Source organism: Suricata suricatta, chromosome 7 (assembly GCF_006229205.1).
Source record: "Suricata suricatta isolate VVHF042 chromosome 7, meerkat_22Aug2017_6uvM2_HiC, whole genome shotgun sequence".
Lineage (NCBI taxonomy): Eukaryota > Metazoa > Chordata > Mammalia > Carnivora > Herpestidae > Suricata > Suricata suricatta.
Genome location: NC_043706.1, coordinates 33,226,109 through 33,248,940, shown reverse-complemented (window position 1 = coordinate 33,248,940; position 22,832 = coordinate 33,226,109). Strand labels below are relative to the sequence as shown.

At 39.7% G+C, this 22,832-nt stretch overlaps 1 protein-coding gene across 3 annotated transcripts in view; it reads left to right on the top strand.

Moving 5' to 3' along the window:
- The window catches only part of FKBP5 (FKBP prolyl isomerase 5), a 111,583-nt gene that overhangs the window by 36,843 nt on the left and 51,908 nt on the right, over positions 1 to 22,832 (top strand). For 2 of the 3 annotated variants that reach the window (XM_029943988.1, XM_029943989.1), the window contains exons 3-4: positions 16,183 to 16,308; positions 20,751 to 20,895. In XM_029943988.1, coding sequence (XP_029799848.1) covers positions 16,204 to 16,308; positions 20,751 to 20,895 — 250 coding nt within the window. In that variant the 5' untranslated portion in view covers positions 16,183 to 16,203. Of the gene's footprint in view, positions 1 to 16,179; positions 16,309 to 20,750; positions 20,896 to 22,832 lie in introns of all 3 variants that reach the window. The other variant, XM_029943990.1, reaches the window with a different exon arrangement.

Sequence of the window (22,832 nt, the reverse complement as noted above, 5' to 3'; positions counted from 1 at the left end):
ACTGAATGTCTTCCAAGAACAGGATCATCACTTCTATTCAACATTGTACTGCAGGTTCTAGCCAGTGCAATCAGGCAAGAAAAAGAAATAGAAGACCTCTAGATTGAAAGAGAAGAGTATAACTCTTTATTTACAGATGACCTGAGTTTTCATGATTTGTAAAAAAACAAGAACAACAAACCAGTTCCCAGAACAATTAAAGTTCACTTAACAAAGTTGCAGGATACAAGATCAATATAGAAGAGTCACTTATATTTCTATAAATGAGCAAATAAATAGTGAGAAGTTGACATTTAGAAAGAATACCATTACAGTAAAATAAAAAATATTCACTACCTAAGGATAAATTGTATAAAAGATGTGTAAGACCTCTACACTGGAAGCTGTGAAATATTACTGAGGGACATTAAAGGAAAACTAAATGAAGAGCTATTATGTTCAGGGATTGGAAGACTGTGTTGTCAGTTCTCTCTAAAGATACAGATTCAGTACAATCCCAGTCAGAATCCCAACTGGCAATTTGTAGAAAGTGACAAGCTGGTTTTACAGTTCATATGGAAATGCAAAGGTCTAGAGTAGCCAAAACAATTTTGATGCAGAGCAGAGAGTACTTCTAACACTTATCATAGCTATGTTAACCAAAACAGTGGTGTCGAGGTAGAGATAGTCCATGGAACAGAAAGTCTAGAAAAAATATGCCAGTTAATTTGAGTATGGTACCAAGGAAATTAAATGAAAAAAGAATGGTCTTTTCAATGTTTGTTTATTTTTTGAGAGAGAGAGAAAGCATGAGTTGGGGAGGGGCAGAAAGGAGAGACAGAGGATCTGAAGCAGGCCCTGTGCTGTGAGCAAAGCACCCCGTGTGGGTCTTGAACTTACAAACCATGAAATCATGACCTGAGCTGAAATCAGGTGTTGGCTGCTAACCTGAGTGAGCCACCCAGGTGTTCCAACAATAGTCTTTTCAATAGGTGGAACAGTTTGGTACTCCTATACAAAAAACATTTCAACCAAACCTTAATTCATACTTTGCATCACATATAAAAGTTAATTCAAAATTGGCTATAGACCTAAATCTAAAGCCTAAATTTATACAGTTTCTAGAAAATATATTTGTGATTTGGGGTGTGGGTAAAGGTTTTTAAGATACAATAACAAAAGCATGATTTACTAAAAAAAAAACACAGGTTGGACTATATCAATATTAACATCTCTTTGAAAGCCACCTTTAAGAGAACAAAAGGACAAGCCACAAAATGGGAGAAATATTCACAAATCCCATTTATTTTTCTTTTTTCAAGTTTACTTATTTATCTTGAGATAGAGCAGGGGAGGAGGGAGAGAGAATATCCCAAGCAGGTTCTGCAGTGCCAGTACAGAGCTCCATGAGGGGCTCGAACTCACAAACCACGAGATCATGACCCGAGCCACAATCAAGAGTCAGGAGCTTAGTTGAGCCATCCAGGTGCCCCCACAAATCACATTTCTGGTTAAAGACTTTTATTCAGAATATATAAGGAACTCTTAAACTCAGTAATAGGAAAACAACCCAGTAAAAAATAAGCAAAAGATATGAGCAGGCATTTTGCCAGAGAAAATGCATGGATAGCAGATAAGCACATGAAAAGATGATCAATATCATTAGGGAAATGTAGACTAAAACCTCAATAAGATACCACTGCACACTTGTTAGAACGTTTCCAATTAAGAAGGTTTGCAGTACCAAGTGTTGGTGAGGATGTGGAGCACCTGGAACTCATATACTTCTGGTGGAAATGCAATATTGTATTGTCCCTTTGGAAAAAACAGTTTAGCACTTACTTTTTTTTTTAACATTTAGTTATTGTTGAGAGACAGAGACAGTGGGAGCATGGGAGGGCAGAGAGAGAGGGAGACACAGAATCCAAAGCAGACTCCAGCCTCTGAGATGTCAGCACAGAGCCCAGTGTGGAGCTCGAACCCACAAACCCATGAGATCATGACCTGAGCTGAAGTCAGAGGCTTAACCAACTGAGCCACTCAGGTGCCCCAGTTTGGCACTTTCTTAATGACCTAAAATGTACTCCTCCCATGTGACTTAGCCATTCTACTCCTAGGCACTTATCTGAGAGAAATGAATGCATATGCACATAAAGATTGAACCCAGGGGCGCCTGGGTGGCTTAGTCGGTTAAGCCTCCGGCTTCAGCTCAGGACAGATCTCACGTTCGTGGGTTCGAGCCCTGCGTCAGGCTCTGTGCTGACCGCTAGCTCAGAGCCTGGAGCCTGCTTCTGGGTCTGTCTCCTTCTCTCTTTGCCCCTCCCCCTCTCATGCTGTGCTCTCTCTGTCTCAAAAATAAATAAAACATTAAAAAAAATTAAAAAAATAAGATTGAACCCAGATATTCACAGCATCTTTATTTGTAAAAGACAGAAATTGAAAACAGCCCAAATGTGCATCAGTATGCGAGCAATTCAGATGTGTGTCAGTAGGCAAATACGGTTTGCACTGTCTTCATACAATGGGATATTACTCAGCAATAAAAAGGAAGGAACTATTGATACACACAATAATGTGTTTGAGTCTCAATATAATTACAGTAATAGAAGCCAGGAAAGAGACATGGTTCCAGTTATATGATATTCTATAAAATATAAAGTATTCAGAAAGCAGATCAGAGATCTGGAGACTTGAGCTGGAAAGGAATGAATTATAACAAGACACAAGACTTTTGGGGATGACAGATATACTCATCTTGATTGTAGTGAGGGTTTTATAGATATACATACACATGTCAAAACTTCCCAAATTGTATAATTTAAGTATGTGCAAGTTATTATATGTTAAGTTTATGTCACTAAGTCCATTTTTATTTTATTCTTTATTTAAGAAAATTTTTAATGTATATTTTTGAGAGGAGCAGAGAGAGGGAGACACAGAATCCGAAGTAGGCTCCCAGCTCTGAGCTGTCAAAACAGAGCCCGACATGGGACTCAAACTCACACTATGCAAGATCATGACCTGAACCAAAGCCAGAGTCACCTAGGCGCCCCACTAAATCTGTTTTTAAAATGTACTTGTGTGGGGGTACCTGGATGGCTCAGTTGGTTGGGCCTCAGACTTTAGTTCAGGTCATGATCTTGCATAGTGTGAGTTTGAGTCCCATGTCGGGCTCTGTTTTGACAGCTCAGAACCTGGAGCCTGCTTCAGATTCTGTGTTCTCTCTCTGCCCCTCCTCTCACTAGCTTTCTCTCTCTCTCTCTCTCTCTCAAAAGTAAACATTAAAACATTTTTTAAAATTACTTATGAGTTCTTCAGTGTTTATATATTGTGCTGCTCAAATTTCAGAATCACATAAGGAACTCAGAATAATTTTTTAAATAATTTTCAGTAGTTTGGGGTGGGAAGATGTGCATTATGTATTATCAAGTTTACTTATAGTTATTTTTTTAACATTTATTTATTATTTTGAGAAAGAGAGGGAGACACAGAATCCAAAGCATGCTCCAGGCTCTGAGCTGTCAGCACAGAGCCTGATGCAGGGCTCAAACTTATGAACCACGAGATCATGACCTGAGTTGAAGTTAGATGCTTAACTGACTGAGCCACCCAGGTGCCTGGGTTTACTTATAGTTTTAATTTATCATGAAACTGAAAAACTATAATAAATTTTCCAGCTTAGGCTTTCTTAAATTCTAAAGGAATTTTCAGAATTATATATATCAAATGTTAGGTTTAATTTTACTGTCATATTAGAACATTGTTGTTCAACTGGATGACAAGTAGACAGGAAAGAATGTTATAAGAACCCTAAAGATAAATTGGAGGAAGCCACCAGAATTCTGGGCTTGGGAGAAAAATTCCTAGGATTTTGCTTGAATGACCAGGTATCTATGGTAGGTAGAATAACGGCCCCTCAAATATGCTCACGTCCTCATCTCTGGTATTTGTCTATATGTTATCTCACACAGAAGGGACCTTGCAGATGTGATTAAAGACTTTGAGATGGGGAGATTATCATGGATCAAATGGGCCCAACATAATCACAGGGATTTTTAAAGAAATTTAAGAAACTGGAGAAACTTTCCTGGCTGTGATCAGAAGGCGTTGTGACTGCAGAAGACTGATCAGAGACATACAACATTGATATTTTGAATTTCTTTTAAGTTTATATATTTTGAGAGGGGGCGGGGGAAGGTAAAGAAAGAGAATCCCAAGCAGGCTCCATGCTGTCTGTGCAGAGCCCGATGAAGGACTTGAACTCACAAACTGAGAGCATGACTTGAACTGAAGTTGGATGCTAAATTGACAGAGTCATCCAAGAGTTCCACAGTATTGTTATTTTGAAAATAGAGGAAGGAGCCATGAACTGAGAAATGTAGGCGGCCTCTAGAATCTGGAAAAAGCAAGGAAATTGATTTTCTCCTAGAGTGTCTAGAAGGAGTCGCAGCCTTGCTAACACCTTAATTTTATCCCAGAGAGATCTGTTTTCTGACTCCAGAACTATAAGATAATAGATGTGTATTACCTAAGCCATGTGTTAATGGTAATTTGTTGCTGTGGCTGTAAAATATGAATATAGCATCCTAAGGTGGTAAAGCTCAGAATTAATAGTGTTTTGCCAGAGAATTGCATTGGAAAGTGAACTCTGTAATACCAAAGTAACTTTTTCTATTCCTTGGGAATTGTTTTCCCTTCCACATTTCAAATCTCATCTTCCCGTAAAGTATGTATTTGCTAATTAAAAAGTAACTCTAAGGATAAAATATTAGAGTTGGAATAAATCTTAGATGTCATTCTAGTCTGACCCCCTGAAATTTATAGATGGAGAAACTGAGCGACAGCCAAAGATTCCATAGCTAGTTAGCAATAGATCATAGTTTAAAATCAGGCGTGGTTCAGTGCTCTACTGTATGTATACCCTTTAATGAGAAATTTGTTCCGGAATTGTGGAATATCTGAGTCACTTGTCCAAAGAAGGTGTTTACGTAGAGAGATAGATGGATCTTTGTCTAGTTGACAAGATTGATTATGGGATTAATTTGTCATCTTGGAAGGCCCTAAGAGCCTGATCCTTACGGGATGGAGTAGGTACCATTAACAAATTTCACTGGCCAGTAACTTGATATGCACGCAGAGGAAAGTACCAAGGCAAAATTGGAGGGGGTTGGGAGAGAGTGAGGACACATCAAAAATTTCCATAATAATTGCCTTGTTAACAGCCTTATAGATTCTGTTTTTCTCCAGACTTCTCCCCAAACTCTACGTCTCTCCTGTAATGGAAGATACACTTGTTCTGAAAACCAGTGTCCAGATAGAAGCCCCTGGACATCAAGCTTGAGAGCAGCACTCTTTCCCTTTTCTGTCCTCAACTGCTGTTCTCCTTCTCCACCTGTGTGGTGGAGATTTAACGTAGCCAAGGTTTCTGTTCCTACTACCTAAGGTTTTGTTCACAGACCCAAAATGCTATTCTCATACAGTTTTTCCATTGGAAATAATAATGGACCTTGGTCATGATCTCACAGTTTGTGAATGTGAGCCCTACATCAGGCTCTGTGCTAACAGCATGGAGCCTGCTTCAGATTCTGTGTCTCCCTCTCTTCTGCTCCTCCACCCCCTCACCCTGCTCACACTCTCCCCCCCCAAAATAAACATTTTAAAAATAAAAAAATATATTATGGGCTTTAGAAAACATATATTAAGGCCATGTTTTAAATCTGGTTAATTTATATTATTGCAGTGCTTTAATGAGATAATACTATAAGGGGATACATTATTATACAGAACAGAAATCCTGAATTTCTTCTCTCTGCATTCCAGCTCAAAATCATCTTTTCCTCTAGTTGGCTATTTAATGTACACTCAAGAGATTGACAACTAGATGTAGTGTTCTGTTCATGACTGCCTATGTTTAAGCCAAATTGATACCATTACTAAGATGAATCTACCAACTCCTGGGTGACTTAGTTGTTGAGCATCTGACTTTGGCTCAGGTCATGATCTCATAGTTTGTGAGCTTGAGCCCTGCTTCTCTTTCTTCTCCTCTCTTGCTCTTGCTCTCTCCCTTGCTAGCTCTCTCCGCCCCTTGTGGGGTTCTCTCTCTCTCTCTCTCTCCCTCCTTCTGCCCCTCACTCGTGCACATGTTCTCTCTGTCTCTCAAAAAAAAAGATGAATCTACTATGTGTACTATATCCACAGACATGTACTTACACCGCACTTCAGAGATACACACTGGTTATGTCAGGGTATTGTTAGTTACCGTTCCTGAGTAGAACATATTTTTACTTTTTTTATAGTTGAACACTCAGGTGCAGTGTATCCTCTAGATGAGGTTTTTCAGAGTAGATTTGGAGAATGAATATAAGCAACTGGTAATGATATTTTAGCACTGATTCCTTACTGTAGTCTGATATTTTACCATTTTTATATTGACTACTTTTGAAAATCACAATTCATTTCAGTGTTTGCTGAGTGCCTCTTTTATGCCATTCACTTACGCTAGGTTGTAGAGGTACAAAAATGAGTAGGACACAATGTCTATACGGTGTTTATAGACCTTTGTCCTATGTTACCTTGTTGGCCTGTTCTTAGAAATCATCAGCAGACTTGGAAGCAAACTGTTCGACCCTGTGAACCTATCCAGGTTGATAATCTACCACTGTGGCACAGGTAGAAATTTGACTTTTTAAAAAAGTTTTTTAATGTTTGTTTATTTTTGAGAGACAGAGAGAGACTGAGCATGAGCAGGGGAAGGGCAGAGAGAGAGGGAGACACAGGATCCGAAACAAGTTCCGGGCTCTGAGCTGTCAGCAGAGCCTGATGCGGGGCTTGAACCCGTGAACTGGGAGATCATGACCTGAGCCGAAGTTGGACACTTAGCTGACTGAGCCACCCAGGCAACCCAGATGTGTGATTTTTTTTTTTTTAAACCAAAAACATGAACAAGTAATAAAGGCTTACTCCTGTCTTTACCCTTAACAGAATGTAAGTTCTGAGGAGATAGAAATTGTTTCTGTTGTCTATTGCTGTATCTCCCTTGGCTAGAACAGTGCCTGGCACATAGTGTGGTCAGTAGATATTTGTTAAATGGCCCCTGTCCTTCATCATTTAACTCAGAAGTGTCCTTGTATTGTACTGGTGACCTGTTCCTTTATGGATATATTTTCCTTCCATCCCATTGGCCTGAATTTAGTGAGATGCTCATACTTTGCTATAAGGGGAGACATCGGGGCTTCATCTGGGAAGCTTTGTGTTCATTTAAAAGCTAGGGGTTTTATTAACAAGGAGCAAGTGGAGAAAAAGAGACTTGAGAATTGTTAGCAGTCCCTACCACAACTCTGACCAGTGATACCTATCTGATATACCTTTGAGCTAAGGGGGTGTCATGACTTGATGCAGAGCAGGTTACAGCTGGTGACAGCCAAGAGGCAGTGCCTAAAGTCAGGTACCAGGGAAGGATTCATTCACATGCTTGCCTGAGGAGGTAAAAGAGCAGTAAATAATTTTATTTGAACCATGGTATGGTGTTAAAAGACAATGAGAGGACTAGTGCTTTCAAAGTGCCAAGAGATCTTACTGATTGATTGATTGATTGATTGCACACTCTTGAACAGGGAAGGAGTAGAGGGAGAGGGAAGAGAATCTTAAGCAGGCTCCACGTTCAGCAGGGAGCCTGCCGTGGGGCTCTATCCCACAACCCTGGGATCATGACTTAAGCCGAAATCAAGAGTCAGATGCTCAACTTGCTGAGCCGCCCAGTTGCCCCAGTGCTGAGAGATCTTTTTAGTCGATCATTGATAATACGGCTGTCTTCTTTGGGGATTGTTTGAGGTTTTTAAATTGTTCAACTATATCGCTAAGAGTCCTAGTAATCAGAAATGGGGCATGGACGTTAAAAGTTTGAGAACATGGTTTTACTTACTTAGTAGTAATTGCAACTACTGTATATACTTTCATCTTAATTTCCACGTAGTCGGGTAACTTCCCCCCAGTGAACATACAGACTTCTGAGCTCAGGCCTTGTGTCTGACTTCCTCCTGGGTGTCTCACATGGACTCTGCTCAACCAGAGTTTTCTTCCTCTACATCGAAGGCACTCCAGGATGTGTGTATTAAATTGAACAGGAAAAAATAAGTCCTGATGAGTGGAACCGTAGAGTATTTAATCTTTTTGTCCTAGGTTGAAGAAAAACCATGAAAGTAATATATGCTTAGCATTAAACTATTTAAATTTTCTAAAATAAAACTTAAGGGGGCACCTGGTTGGCTCAGTCAGTTGAGTATCTGACTTTGGCTCAGGTCATGATCTCACAGTTTATGGGTTTGAGTCCTGCAGCGGGCTCTGTGTTGATGGCTCAGAGCCTGGAGCCTGCTTTGGATTCTGTGTCTCCCTCTCTCTCTGACCCCCCCTGCTAGCACTTTCTCTCTCTCATTCCCTCTCAAAAATAAACATTAAAATGTTTAAAAAATAAAATTTAAGAAGTGAAAATTCCTTCTTATCCCCTCTCCTCCCAGATCTCTTTCTCTAGGGGTATCTTTACTAGCTGTTTTAATAGTAGGTATCTTTCCAAACTTTTTGTGTATATAAGCAATATATACACACACATACACTATGTTCCTTCTAAAAATAGGATCCTATTACAGATTGTTTGCAACTCACCATTTGCTTAATAGGACACCTTAGACATCTTTTCATCTTCTCATGTCCTTATTAGAAGGTTATTTTATCTAGAATGGCTAAAACCTTACCTCTTCTATATTAATATTTCTGGAATTTAGCTATCCTAACTCTAAGAAAAAAACAATGATTAAAAAATTTGATATGTTATATTTGCATAATTGTAATCCAATGCTGTAAAATTATTGCACACGTCAGAATCTACAAACTGGGAATTGTGGTTGGTTGCTACAAGTAATTACAATAATACCACACTATCACATGTATAAACCTCTGTGATATCATCAATTGACTTTTTTTTTTTTAAACAGTCCAGAGGACCAAATCATCACTGGGCACTATGCACCATAACAATACACTTCATTTATTACCATGTTTTTTTTTTTTCCCCAGTGAATGAGCATTTATAAAATCTTAATTTAGCTATTTGGATGTTTTTGGTGTTTAGACTCTTAAGTCATTTTGTACTATCTAGATTTATCTCATCCTTTTCAAAGACTGCATTATATTTTTGTAGTATGAATTTGCCACATTTTATTCAAACACTCCTATGCTGTTCTTTTGAGGAAAAACTTTAGCATACTTTTATTTAGCCATATGGTTAACTTAGCGGTAACTTAAGCAATCTATAAAGGTTCAAGTGATTAACAGATGTACACTTGTGTTCTTCCTACTCTTGAATCATTACTTTTCTGTTTCCTCCTGACTCTTTCCCTTGTGTATTTAAGTCTCTCTGGTCCCTTTCTTTTTTTAAGCCTTTGCTGTCTACTTCCCTCTCACCTAAAGCATTTCACTTTTTCCCTTTATAAGTCTAGCACAAGCATCAAATGGCTCTTGTCACTTTCCCATCTTTATACATTCCCCTTCTACTTAACTTTTAACTTACAATGTGCTATCTATTTCTCATTTCCATTTCTTTTTTGTTTGTTTAATGTTTTATTTACTTTTTGAGAGAGAGAGAGAGCGAGCGAGCGAGCATGAGCGGGGAGGGTCAGAGAAAGAGGGAGACACAGAATCTGAAGACAGGCTCCAGGCTCTGAGCTAGCAGTTAGCACAGAGCCTGATGCAGGGCTCGAACCCACAAACTACGAGATCATGACCTGAGCTGAAGTCAGATGCTTAACTGACTGAGCCACCCAGGCGCCCCTCTCATTTCTGTTTCTTAGCCTTTCAACCTTTACTACTGCCCAGTGATCAGGGGAGATATTAGGAGATACACAAAATCAGCAATGTTCCCCCTGCAAAATGAAAAACAAAACTTTTAGCCAAATACTTATTCATAGGTGTTCCATTTTATTCTAAGTAGAATCCTTAAATATTTGAGAAGTAATTGCATCTACAAAATAAAGACATGCTAAGAAAAACACCCAATCCGATGATAAGAGTGTATAGAAATCAAAAACACTGTTTATAAAAATCTTTTGAACAGGAGCCCTGGGTGGTTCAGTTGGTTAAGCATCCAACTTCGACTCAGGTCATGAGCTGACAGTTCATGGGTTCGAGCACCGCATAGTGCTCTGTGCTGACAGCTCAGAGCCTGGAGCCTACTTCAGATGCTGTCTCCCTCTCTCTGCCCTTCCCCCATTTACATTCTGTCTCTCTCTCTCTCTCTCCTTTTCCCTCTCTCTCTCAAACATAAATAAACATTAAACAATTTTTTAAACTTAAAAAAATAAAAACAGTGATGGCTTGGCCCCACCATAGCTCAATTAAATACAGATTTGCTGGGAGTAGGATGCAGACATCAGTGGCTTTTTAAAGCTTCCCAGGTGATTCTAATGTTTATCCCATGTTTAGAAACATGCTTAAGAGATCTGAAAGATAGAACCAGGATATCCACAGTCTGTCCAGTAAGACTTTTAGAGGCAGAGGACAGACATTGAAGTAAAAGAAATAACAGAAGCAAACTCCCCTGAGATCCACAAAGACTCACCTTCAGCAGTTAAGGGCCAGGCTATCAAGACCCCTGCAGGAATTAAGGAAAGAAGACAAATACCACAGTATATCCTGGTGATCTGTCTGAACCCTAAGAATAAAGAAAATCCCCATATCTTCTATACAGGAGCCCCCTTGTGCGCTCGGGAGGGAAGGAAACCTACTCAGCCTAACTGACCCAGACACAGCTTCTGCTCTCTTCCTAGACAGGGCTCTCTACTCAATTCCCCTGGCCTGCTTTTTGTGAGCTGTTCTTACAGTTGGTATTTAGAAGTCAATTTGTGCTTCTTTGTTCTCTCCTTCAGTCTCATCCCATCTGCCTTCTAGTTCAGTGACACACCTTTTCTTGTTTTCCATCTCAGTTAGGGCTTTACAAATTTTTGATTCCAGTGTCATGTTGGAGAAAGTTGGTAATTTAGTGCTGTTTTCCAACCTCTGACGTTTGTATGGTCTAATATTTTCTAGGGTTTTGTTGTTGTTCTGTTTTAATGAGAACAGTAATTCATCCAAGTAGTCAGTGACCGAAGTAATTATAAATTTGGTCTGTTAACTTTGCTTTCTTAAGTAACTGCTTGAACTGAGAAATGCGAGCTTACTCAAGCGTAGTTATGTATCTAAGAGACACAGGTATCTAGGGAGGAAATAGTTGGTAGCTGCGAAGTGGTAATCCCATCTAGGGCTCTTTCCTCTGCCGTCTTCTTGACCGGACTTCGGAGGCCTGGGGTTGAAAGCCAATGAGGGCTTTCCAGTTCATCCTTACTTCAGTATTTTCAAAATTAAGGTGAATTATTGCATTAAGATGAATTAAGCCCCAGGGCATATACCTTTTTCCTTGTGTGTTTTCTTTCGTGTTTTAGTTCTAGGAGGCTGAAAGCCTTTATGGCCCAGGGGTCTGTGTTACTCAGAGAGAATGCTGCTGTAACGTTCTGTGCTGTTAACCAAGTATCCAGCTCCTATATTCTTTCTTTCCTTCCTTTTTCTTTTCTTTCTGAAAACTCTCCTGGTAGACAGCAGGATAATCTGATACAAATTATCTATATTTTAACAGAGAAAAGCACTGTAATACACGTGGGGAATTAGTGGCTAACGCTTTAAAAGGACTTCTCATTTGGGGGATCTGTCTAGTTACGGTGACTGAATTTTTCAGTATGCTGTTGGTGAAATTGTAAGCAGATTCTCATTTTTCTGTTATGTCTCAGGTGTTTGCGGACTCGCGCTTTGGAGAGTGCCTGCTTATCTGGCATGTCCATAACAGAACTGTGTGTTCCCTCTCTGCGGTGCAGGCTAGCAGTTTCCCCACTTTGGACAGTTCAGAACAGTGCGCTTTATCCTAGATTAATATCCATAGCTACATAGTGATTCTAAATCCAGAATAAACCGAGTGTAGGGGAGAGAAGAAAAGGCTCTCATGAAAAAAGTGAAACTTTCTCAGTGTGTCTTGCAGGCTTGTAGGAGTTGTCTATTCTTCCTGCCTTTTTTCATATAAACTAGATTAAGGGAAAAGGTGGTGGTTGTTGTTTTTAAGTTTTATTTTTATGTAAGTAATCTCTACACTCCATATGGGGCTCAAACTCTACGACCACGAGATCAAGAGTTGCATGCTCTTCCACTGAGCCAGTCAGGCGCCTCGAGGAAAAAGTTGTTTTGGTTTGTTTATTTTGAGAAAGCAAGTGTGCACATGCCTGAGGGGGAGGAGCAGAAGGGGGGAGGGAGGACAGGAGGAGACAGACAGACAGACAGACAGACCCATGTAGGCTCTGCACTGCTAGCTCAGAGCGCAACGCAGGGCTTGAACTCACGAGATTATGCCCTTAGCCAAAATCAAGAGTTGGATGTTTACTCGGTCGAACCACCCACCCAGGTTCCCCAGAAAAAGGTTTTTTAAAATGTGTTTTGTTTGGAGCGCCTGGGTGGCTTAGTCAGTTGAGCATCTGACTTTGGCTCAGGTCATGATCTCGCAGTCTGTGGGTTTGAGCCCTGCATCAGGCTCTGTGCTGGCAGCTAGCTCAGAACCTGGAACCTACTTCCGATTCTGTGCCTCCCTCTCTCTCTCTCTGACCCTTCCCTGCTTGGGCTGTCTTTCCTGTCTCTCAAAAATAAATAAAAAACATTATAATAAAAAAATTAAAAAGACGTGTGCCCTTGATGAAAGGTTAATTACTCTTTAATTTAAAAAGAAAACATTAGGGGCGCTTGGGTGGCTCAGTCGGTTAAGTGTCTGGCTTTGGCTGAGGTCATGATCTCACGGTCTTGGGTTCGAGCCCCGCGTCGGGCTCTGTGCTGACAGCTAGCTCAGAGCCTGGAGCCTGCTTCAGATTCTGGGCCTCCCTCTCTCTCTCTGACCCTCCCCTGCTTGCGCTGTCTCTCTCTGTCTCTCAAAAATAAATTTTAAAAAATTACTTTAAAAAGAAAACATTAAAAAATTTGTTTTGTTTGCTTATAAAAATCTGTACCTGAAATGACATAATAGAAATTAAGGGCAAAAATTTGGAAAGTGCCATTTATTTCCTTATTCTTCCAGATTTATCTGCCTTTGAAAGTTGAAAAAAGTTTTATTGTTTATCTTTGCATTTTAATTATTCGTGTTACCTCTTAGTGATTCTATACTACTCAGAACGGTTGTCTGAGATCACTTGTATCCCTTGAAGTGCTAGAACCAAAAATGAAAAGTAAATTCCTTTATCAAGTGAGACTTACAAAGGTAGCAGATCAACTTACAGGTTCTCTATTTATTGAATTTTAGCAAGCCATTGTTTCCAAAGGGGAGGGTTAGACCCAAAAGAAAATGTTTTTTTGATTAACAAGATTTTCATTTAAAGTTTAGCTGATCCCTAGTTGATGAGCATTAAAAAGAAAGGCATTGTCTTTGGATGTGTGGTGGCCATACTTTCTCAAAGCTTTTAGTTTTTGTGAGATTTGTGCTCACACACATTCTCGTAAATGATCTGAAAGTAAGTGGCAGGCATCATGACACCTCAGCATGTGTCTCCTGAGAATGAGAATACTATTCTACATGAAACATCAATACTGTATCACACTCCAGAGTGTTAACACTATAAAGTAATAATAATCTAATGTACGGTCCTATTTTTCCAGATCTTTCTAAGTCTCCCAGAAATGTACTTTTATAATACTTTCTTCCACCTAATCCAGTATCCAGCCAAAGATCACACATCACATTTGGTTGTTGTGTCTCTTTAGTCTCCTTTAAACCAGAGCAGGACCCCTGTCTTTTTTTGGGTGAGAGATCTTTCATGACATTAAGATTTTGAGAAGTCTAGGCCAGTTGTCTCATATAATATTCCACAACTAAATTTGTCTTTTCGTCTTGATTAGTTAGGAACACTACACATATACTTCCGAACATTCTAGCACATCTGGAGCACAGTGATATCAGCTTGTGTTATTTTTGGTAGTACACAGTCTGATCTTGACGCAGACCACTTGTGCTAAGGAATATCTGTCTGATCACTTCATTGGAAAGCCCTTTTCCTTTATTAATAAGTGATCTGGATTCATGCTTTGAGACTATGTGACTGTCCTACTCCTCAATAACCTTCCACCTAGTTATTGTAATTTGCTCATTGATTTAATTTGGGGTTTTGCCAGGGGCTACTGATGGGTGTCTACTGATGAGGCCCAGGAAATTTTTTTGTGTACATTTATTTTTCCAGGAATATGACTCGCAAAATAAAAACATCTTTTCTCCCCCTCTGTTTTGGGGGTGGATTCTACAAGTTCCTCTGCATTAGAGAAGTCTGTTATAAGCAGTAGGTTACTAGAAGCTGGGAACCAACAGTGTTCACTAATTTTCTTAATTATCAAGCCCAGCATCACATACAGCTGGGCACTTAATTTCTGTTGTTGTTAGTTTGAGAATGCTTTGTTCTGGCCTCTCCCTTATCCTGAGCCAAGCATTTGAGTCTTTTGTGTTTGGTATAAACTGTACTAGAAAACAGAGCAAAGGGGCTTAGCCCCTGGTTTTTGGTGTTCTCTTTGAAGATTTTTGGCCACAGCTAAATTTGATTTGTGTCTTTGTTGACACTGAAGAATATTTGGGTCAATTGGAAATGAGTTAAAACACTGCAGTATATTATTATTATTTATTGACTTTAGGGAGCTTCAGATCCATTATCAGCCTAATGCAGAATAACTGTAGAAGTGACTAATTTTTGACTTTCCCTGCTCAACCAGGAAAGCCATAGGGAATTAATCATGGCAGGAGCCATTGAGATGTGTTTTGTTTCATCTGTTGATTAGCTTGTTGGTAACACTGGCTTGCCTTGTATGAAAAGATGTCTTGTCATTTGGGTGACTGATGATAACAGTGCTAATATTGGAAGGTATACTTCTAAAAATAGACACACCATTTAATCCAGATGATCACTCTGTGAAAGTTGCTATTATTGTTATTCTAATTACACAGGTGAGGGAAAGGCTTAGAGGAGTTAAAGATAGCTGACATCAAACAGCTCCAGATTCCTTGCTCTTTTTGTTTTATTGGTCTGAAAGGTAGAGGCATTCTAGGAGATCGAAATATGAACAAAGAATGGCCCTTGTTCTCAAGGACCTTTTAAATTGAACAAATGTGTCTTCTTGTAAATCTATTAGAGGCAGCACATCAAGGGAAGAGCTCAAGAAGCACACCAAAGTGCAGACAGAGTCCACATATAGAGTCAAGATTGGTGTGTATGATGGAGGAAGCATTTGAGAGGGAAGGTCTAGGGAGATAGAGAGTGAGCGAAAGCACAAAGATGGGAAAGCACAGGGCTTGTTTATGGCTGAGGGGCTTCTCTGGTTTGGCTCGAGCATGAGCTGCATGAGACACAGTAAAAGAAAGCGGGGAAGCTGGGCCCATGAGAGACAGGTTAGGTCAGCCCCTGAAGGGCCTCAGAATGCCTTGCTAGGGATAAGCTTCATTCCATAGGTATTTTAAGCAGGAAATGAAACGTGGAGTCCTGAAGAGAACCCATTAATAAACTTGATAAAGGCTTACATTTTTAAGTTAAGATTCTGTGCTAATCTCTTCACATAATACATACAGATCTCACTAATGCCTCGCAGTAACTCTGAACAATGTATTCTGTCCCTTTTACAGATGTGAAATTGAGGCTCAGCAAGATTAGGTTTGCAGGTGTCAAACATATCACTGGAGCTAAGGCTCAGACTGGGGACTGTGAACTTCTCAAACCTGTTCTGTTTACCACTATGATATGTTGTTTTTAAAAATCAGATTTGATACGGTCTTGATCCTCTCTCAAGAATATGGCTATAGGAACTCTGTGATCAGAGTTCTGAAAGTCCTGCTTTTCAGTGTGTGATCATGTTAAGGAATGTAATCACTACCAAACCTGACTTGTACTGCTCTCTAATTTGGGACCAGCACTGCATGAAGAATTGGATGATGTTTTATTTACATGCCTCATGACATTAATACATGCCTGTGGCAAATGTTTTTGTGTTCATTTTCACGGAAGAGCCTTATTGGACTTATGTAATCCTTACATCAGGGAGAGCCCAGTTCCTGGGGGCATTTTCAGATGTGTAAAGCAGTGATATTTTTCCTCGCTAAAATACATTTCTTCTCAGCAGGTCTTCTACTTATAAAAGACCATGACTACTGATGAAGGTGCCAAGAACAATGGAGAAAACCCAGCAGCAGCTGTTGCTGAACGCGGAGAGGATATCACCTCTAAAAAAGATAGAGGAGTATTAAAGGTGAGGTTATAAGGATGAATGACATGTAAGGGAAATTTGCTGTCTGGAAGGATTATTTATAAAAACGTTTGTGTTTGTGGCTGGAGGTAGAGGTGGCAGAGGTGAACAGTGTTCACTAAGGCTTACTAAGTGCCAAATTCTTATTTCATCTGCATGGCTTGAAGTTTATTTATTAAATTAAAATTAAAAAAAATTTTTTTTAATGTTTTATTTTACTTTTGAGGGAGAGAGAGAGAGACAGTGTCGGTAGGGGAGGGTCAGAGAGGAGAGAGAGGGAGACACAGAATCCGAAGACAGGCTCCAGGCTCTGAACTGGCAGCACACAAATCATGAGATGAGGACCTGAGCTGAAGTTGGACACTTAACCGACTGACCCACCCACGTGCCCCTTAATGTTTATTTTTGAGAGAGAGAGAGAGTACAAGCTGTGGAGGGGCAGAGAGAAAAAGAGATAGAGGATCTGAAGCAGGCTCCACTCTGTCAGCACAGAGCCCAGTGCAGGGCTAGAACCCATGAACTGCGAAATCCTGACCAGTGCCTACAGAGCCATCCAGGCACCCCGAGGTTTATTTTTAATCACAGATTATAGATTGTGACATTGAGGCCCAGCTGGGTGAATTAACTTGCATAGTATCCTGTATCATAGGAAATGCAGATCTGGGGGCCAGATGCAAATTATGTGTGACTCTAAAAGGCCGTGTCACCCAGTTCTCAGCGTGTATGCATGGGTTGTTATTTTAACATAATATTTAAGGACATGAAAGCTAGCTAATGACAGTTCAGAAGACTTACTAAAGAAAAAAGAAAAGCCACCTTGCAGAGTTCAAAAGGATTTGTTTTTATATACAAATTCTTGTTTGTGCAGTGAAGCTATTTTGTGAGGTTGCATCCAAGAATATATCTTAATTTGTAATTAGCTTTTCTCGTTAAAACACACTGTAGGGGCACCTGGGTGGCTCAGTTGGTTGGGCATCCAACTCTTGATTTTGGCTCAGGTCATGATCCCGGCTCAGGTCATGATCCCAGGGTCGTGGGATTTAGGCCTGTTTTGGGCAGAATTCTGCTAAGTGTGGAGCCTGCTTTGTGTGCTTTCTCTCCCTCTGCCCCTTTCCCCTGCTCAACACACTCTCTCTCTCTAAAATTAAAAAGTAAAAGTAAAAACTCACACTGTGTATGTTTTTCACTGTGTAATTAGTCATCTGTGTGTGTGTGTGTGTGTGTGTGTGTGTGTGTGTGTTTTAATGTTTGTTTATTTTTGAGAGAGAGAGAGAGAGCGCAAGCAGGGGAGGGGCAAAGAGAGAGGGAGACACAGAATCCGAAACCGGGTCCGGGCTCCGAGCTGTCAGCACAGAGCCCAATGAGGGGCTCAAACTCAGGAGCCCTGAGATCATGACCAGTGCCAAAGTCAGACACTTAACTGACTAAGCCATCCAGGCGCCCCTGTGTGTGGGTTTTTTTTTTTTATTTGTATCTCACAGTGGTCTTGTGAGACCACCAGAGCACCTGTTGATCCTTCATTTTATTGATGGAAGATGTATATACATATTCCATATAAATGAATGAACTGTAGCTGAAAGAGAGTTAAATGCTTTTAGTTGTATTCAGTCATTAGTTCTCCTACACTGCTATTACATGGACAAGTTTTGTATGGTTAATAATTTTTTCCTGAAAAGATGGTCTCACACATTCGAAATACCACCACTAAGCTGAGTTTTAGTATCTCCATGTGTCAGTAGTAAATAAGAATTTTGTAGTTTGTTTTGTCTGATCTTGCTTATGTGAAAGAAAGCTTTTTTCCTGTGCCTGAATCTTCTATTTGTTTTACCATTAGCTTGCTACAGGCTAAGCCAAATTTTGGAAGACTTTCAACTCTAGAAATAAGGGCTTTATGCCATAGATTTATATCATGCTCTCATTTTTCAGAGGGCTTCTCAGTCTATAACTATATGAATTCCTTACCCAAATTCCAAGAAACTTCTAGAGGCAGTAGAAGTTGTGCAGACTGTCTGCTGCATCTCTTTGCTCCATTTAAGCCCTTCTCTTTCATCTTTTCAGTGCACCCTCCCATGCAGAGAACATGGTCCCCAACCTGCCTCCAGCCCTGCTTTGTTCCAGGGAGTAAATCTAATAAGATTTTTAGGCTTGTAAGAAGCATTTTGAGATTGTAAGCCCTTTAAATCATACCATTTATCACTGTCTACAGCCTTAGGTTTCACCATGGGGCTTTGTGGTTAAGATTAAATAGTCCATTAACTGTGTGACGTAGGGCAATTTAGTTAACCTCTCTGTGATGAAATTTCTTCATTGTAAAATTGTACTACTACTACTGCCTACCTCATAGAGTTACTGGGATTATATAAAGCATTTAACACAGTGCCTCATCTATAGTAACCTTGTTTATTCCCTATTACATACATAATTTTTTTTTTTAAAGACCAAGGCACATCTGGGAAGTCAGTGACTAGCTCAGGAAAATAAAATTACACTGTGGAGCTTACATGTTTAAAATGAATCAAGACTAAAATTCATTCCTTAATGCAACTGCTTAAGGCAGCTCCTCACATCTTCCCATTTCCTCCCACCTGGAGCCCCTCACAACTGACATTCTACTCTGTTGTGAGTTCAGCTTTTTTAGATTTCACATAAAAGTGAGATCACACGGTATTTGTCTTTCTCTGTCGCTTAGCCTAATTCTCTCAAGCTCCATCCATGTTGTCACAAAGGGCAGGATTGTATTCTTTTTTGTGGCTGGACGAACATTCCACCGTGTGTGTATGCGCCACATTTTCTTGATCCATCATCTGCCTGTGGGTCCTTGGCTGTGTCCATGGTTGAGCTGTTGTGTACATTGCTTCCCTGAACATGGGGGTGCGTGGATCTTTCCGAGCTAGTGTTTTCATTTTCTTCGGATAAATCTCCAGAGGTGGAATTGCTGGATCAGATGGTGGTTCTATTTTTAATTTATTGAGGAAACTTCACACTATTTTCCACAGTGGCAGCACCAGTTTACCTTCCCACCAACAGCGTGTGTGAAGGTTTCCTTTTCTCCATGTCCTCGCCAGCACTTGTTGCTCCTTGTCTCTCTGATCATAGCCATTCTAAAAGGTGAGGTGAAATCTTGTGGGCTTGATTTGCGTTTATTTGGTTTTCCATTATTTCCTTCTTACAAGTGTATAGAAACGCAACCGATTCCTGTGTGTTGGTTTTGAATCCTCCCACTCTACTGAATTCATTAATTAGTTCTAACAGTTTAATTAGTCCTCACAGTTCTGATTAGTTTTTGGTGGAGTTGCAGTAATGATTCTTCATCTTTATTTTATTCTTTTATTGTTTGAGAGAGAGAGAGAGAGAGAGAGACAGAATGAATCGCATTCAACATGGAGCCCAACATCAGGCTCACTCTCATGACCCGAGCCGAAATCAAGAGTCGGACGCTTAGAGGACTGAGCCACCCAGGCTCCTCTGATTCTTTTCCTTTAAACAATGTCTGGACTTTTGACCAGTTGTAGAATAGACGTTTACGGTGTTTACATGGTGATAAGAGGGTGGGGCTGGTAGGACACAACTTAGGGAACTTAGGAGCAAATGTTAGAATTCTTTGTATAAAAATTCAGACTCGTCCCCTAAAATGATGTTTCTTGGACATGAACTACCATCCTCTATTATCTAATAAAGATGATTAATTTGGCATACGTGATTGACAAAATGAATTATACCACCACACGCCTGGATTTGATTTTCTTTTCCCAGAACTGACCAACTGCATTAGTGGCCTGCTCTGCCAAGAACAAAATAAGTATACTGGATTTTATGACAGCTAAATATTCCTCAGTCTGGAGCTTTTTTGGCATTTGCTTTACTAGAAAACAAGTTTTTCAGTATCATATCAAACTATGCAGTGATATTGGGTTTTTTGCTCATGGAATAGTCTTCACATCATAGGAAGTATAACCTGTTCTACCTGGAAGTGGAGCTTTTTGAAAGTAAACCAAACTAGTGGAATCTAGTCAAAAGGTAATGTTTTTAGCAAAGGAGGGAAGAAAATAAAATCTCACCTTTGAAACTTTGCTTTAGACTTCTTTTTGAAGGTTTTTGAAAGTCCACCAAGTCTTTTTGTTCTGATTCAGTTTATATATGACCTGGTTCTATGTTTTGAGAGATTTTAGCGTCAAAGCATGAAGCAAGATCTGTTGGTTATATTATTACATTATTTGGGGGGAATAGTGTGTTTGACAGTAAAATTAAATATAGCGTTAAAGATTTAGAGGAGTATAGGACAGTTGTATAACCGTGGATTACTGAGAGAACGAGGAAGAAGCCTCTAGAAAGGACAGGTAATTATTTGCAAATCTCCCTGGGTAATGTGGAATTGACTGTGTGACCTTTTTATTCCCTGATTAGAATAAAATAAGCTCCTTTTTCTTGATGTTCGTCTTTTCCAGATTGTCAAAAGAGTGGGAAGTAGTGAGGAAATGCCAATGATTGGAGACAAAGTTTATGTCCATTACAAAGGAAAATTGTCAAATGGAAAGAAATTTGATTCCAGTCATGATAGAAACGAACCATTTGTCTTTAGTCTTGGCAAAGGTAAGAGGGTGTTTTTTTTTGAGTTGTGTTTTGCTTATACTTCTTACTATTTATATTATATAGAAGCTAGTTGATTCTGTATAGGAGCTGGTACATTTTTAGGGGGTCCATGATGTCAAAATTATTTTCATAGTAACACCAAGATGTTGTTCAGCTTTTTACAGTGTTGACATTTGCACTGATGTTCTAAAAGCTGCAGTGGTAAAAGCTGCTGGTGCCTTCAGCGTAGATCTAGGCTCTGGCACCAAACTACACAAGCAATCATGTATTCTTCCATGCCCTCATGCACTGTTTAAGTAAGAAAAAGAATCGGGGCGCCTGGCTGGCTTAGTCGGCTAAGTGTCTGACTTCACCTCAGGGCATGATCTCTTGGTCCTCAAGTTCAAGCCCCGCATCAGGCTCTGTGCAGACACCTTGGAGCCTGGAGCCTGCTTCAGATTCTGTGTCTCCCTCTCTCTCCTGTCCCTCCCCTGCTCATGCTCTGTTTCTTTCTCTCTCAAAAATAAAAATAAACATTGAAAACAATTTAAGAAAAAGAAGGGAAGCCCGTTTTGATTCACTTAATGTCCTTGATACAATGTAAAGAATACCAATTGTAGGAAATCCTAATCCTTGGCTTTGGCAGTGTTCTGCCGTTTTGTGACAGACAGGGACATGCACAGGGCACACTTTTGTACCCAAGGCCAGTGGTTGTCTTCTGGGAAAACACTCAAGCACTTAACTTGAGTGAACAGTGGAACTAGATGCATTTTTTCATGAAACACTATTTTTATTAGGGCAAACTGTTATCAAATTGATTATTCAGTGTTTGGCAGATACTTTCTTAAAAATGAATGAGTGGGCCTGTCCCTTCAAGGAAAACAGCTGACAGTACTTGTAACCATTGAGGCTTCAAATGAAAATTCCAATATGAGGAAGTTTGTATCTGCCACTGGGAGCTTAACAGCTTCCCCAAACTTAAAGGCTTCTGATAAGATCAATGGGTGTTCAGGAATGTGGTTTTTAAAATATCATCTGGTGAAATGTGTTAACATTTGGAAGATCTGTGTAACTCAGTGAACCAATATTTTCCCAGTACAAGATGTCACAAGATCATGTATGACTAAAAGACCCATTCGTTGTGCAGGCTAGATCAGGGGATTTTAATGTAACCTGATGTTAACGAGAAGTTCATTGATCCGCCTTCAGACTCCACACTGCAGCTCACGCTTGTGAAACTGCCGCTTGTCCAGCTTGGACGTCCCCCCAGACAACTGTGTTTGTAATCATCTGAAAATGTACTCCTGCCTTTTCCAACTATCTATCTTTTGGGTTTGGATTTTTTCTGTAGATTTAAACTCAAATTGCAACAGGTGAATGTAGAATTAGGTTTGAGAATCTGGTTGTCTTTTATCAAGTCAGACATGTTTTATGCCTATAAAATTGTAAAACAATGCTGTTATCACTAATTTTTTACAAATATACTTTTCATAAAAATAAATTTTTTGTGTGTTAACATATATGAGGCTCTTACTATTTTTGAAGGAATTGGTAAATAACTTTAATGTGGTAAATATCAGTAGATAAACAGGTCTTTGGGGTCCTCAATTTTGAAGAATAAAAGGGGTCCTGAGGAAAAAAAGGTTGAGGACCACTATATTCAGGTCTTAAATGTGGTTTCTACTTATTCATTTTCAGATGCTTTCACATGTCTTTAGTTAATTTAGTACTTTTTTAAAAATCTTGTGAGAATAATAGCCCATACAGCAAACTGGACTTTGTGGACCATGTGGCTTGTTGAAAGTTAGTGGCTGCGCTCTGGAAAACAGTGTGGAGGTTCCTCAAAAAACTATCGATAGAACTCCCTTATGACCCAGCAATAGCATTGCTGGGGATTTACCCAAGAGAGACAGAAATGCTGAGGCATAGGAGCACATGTACCCCAATGTTCATAGCAG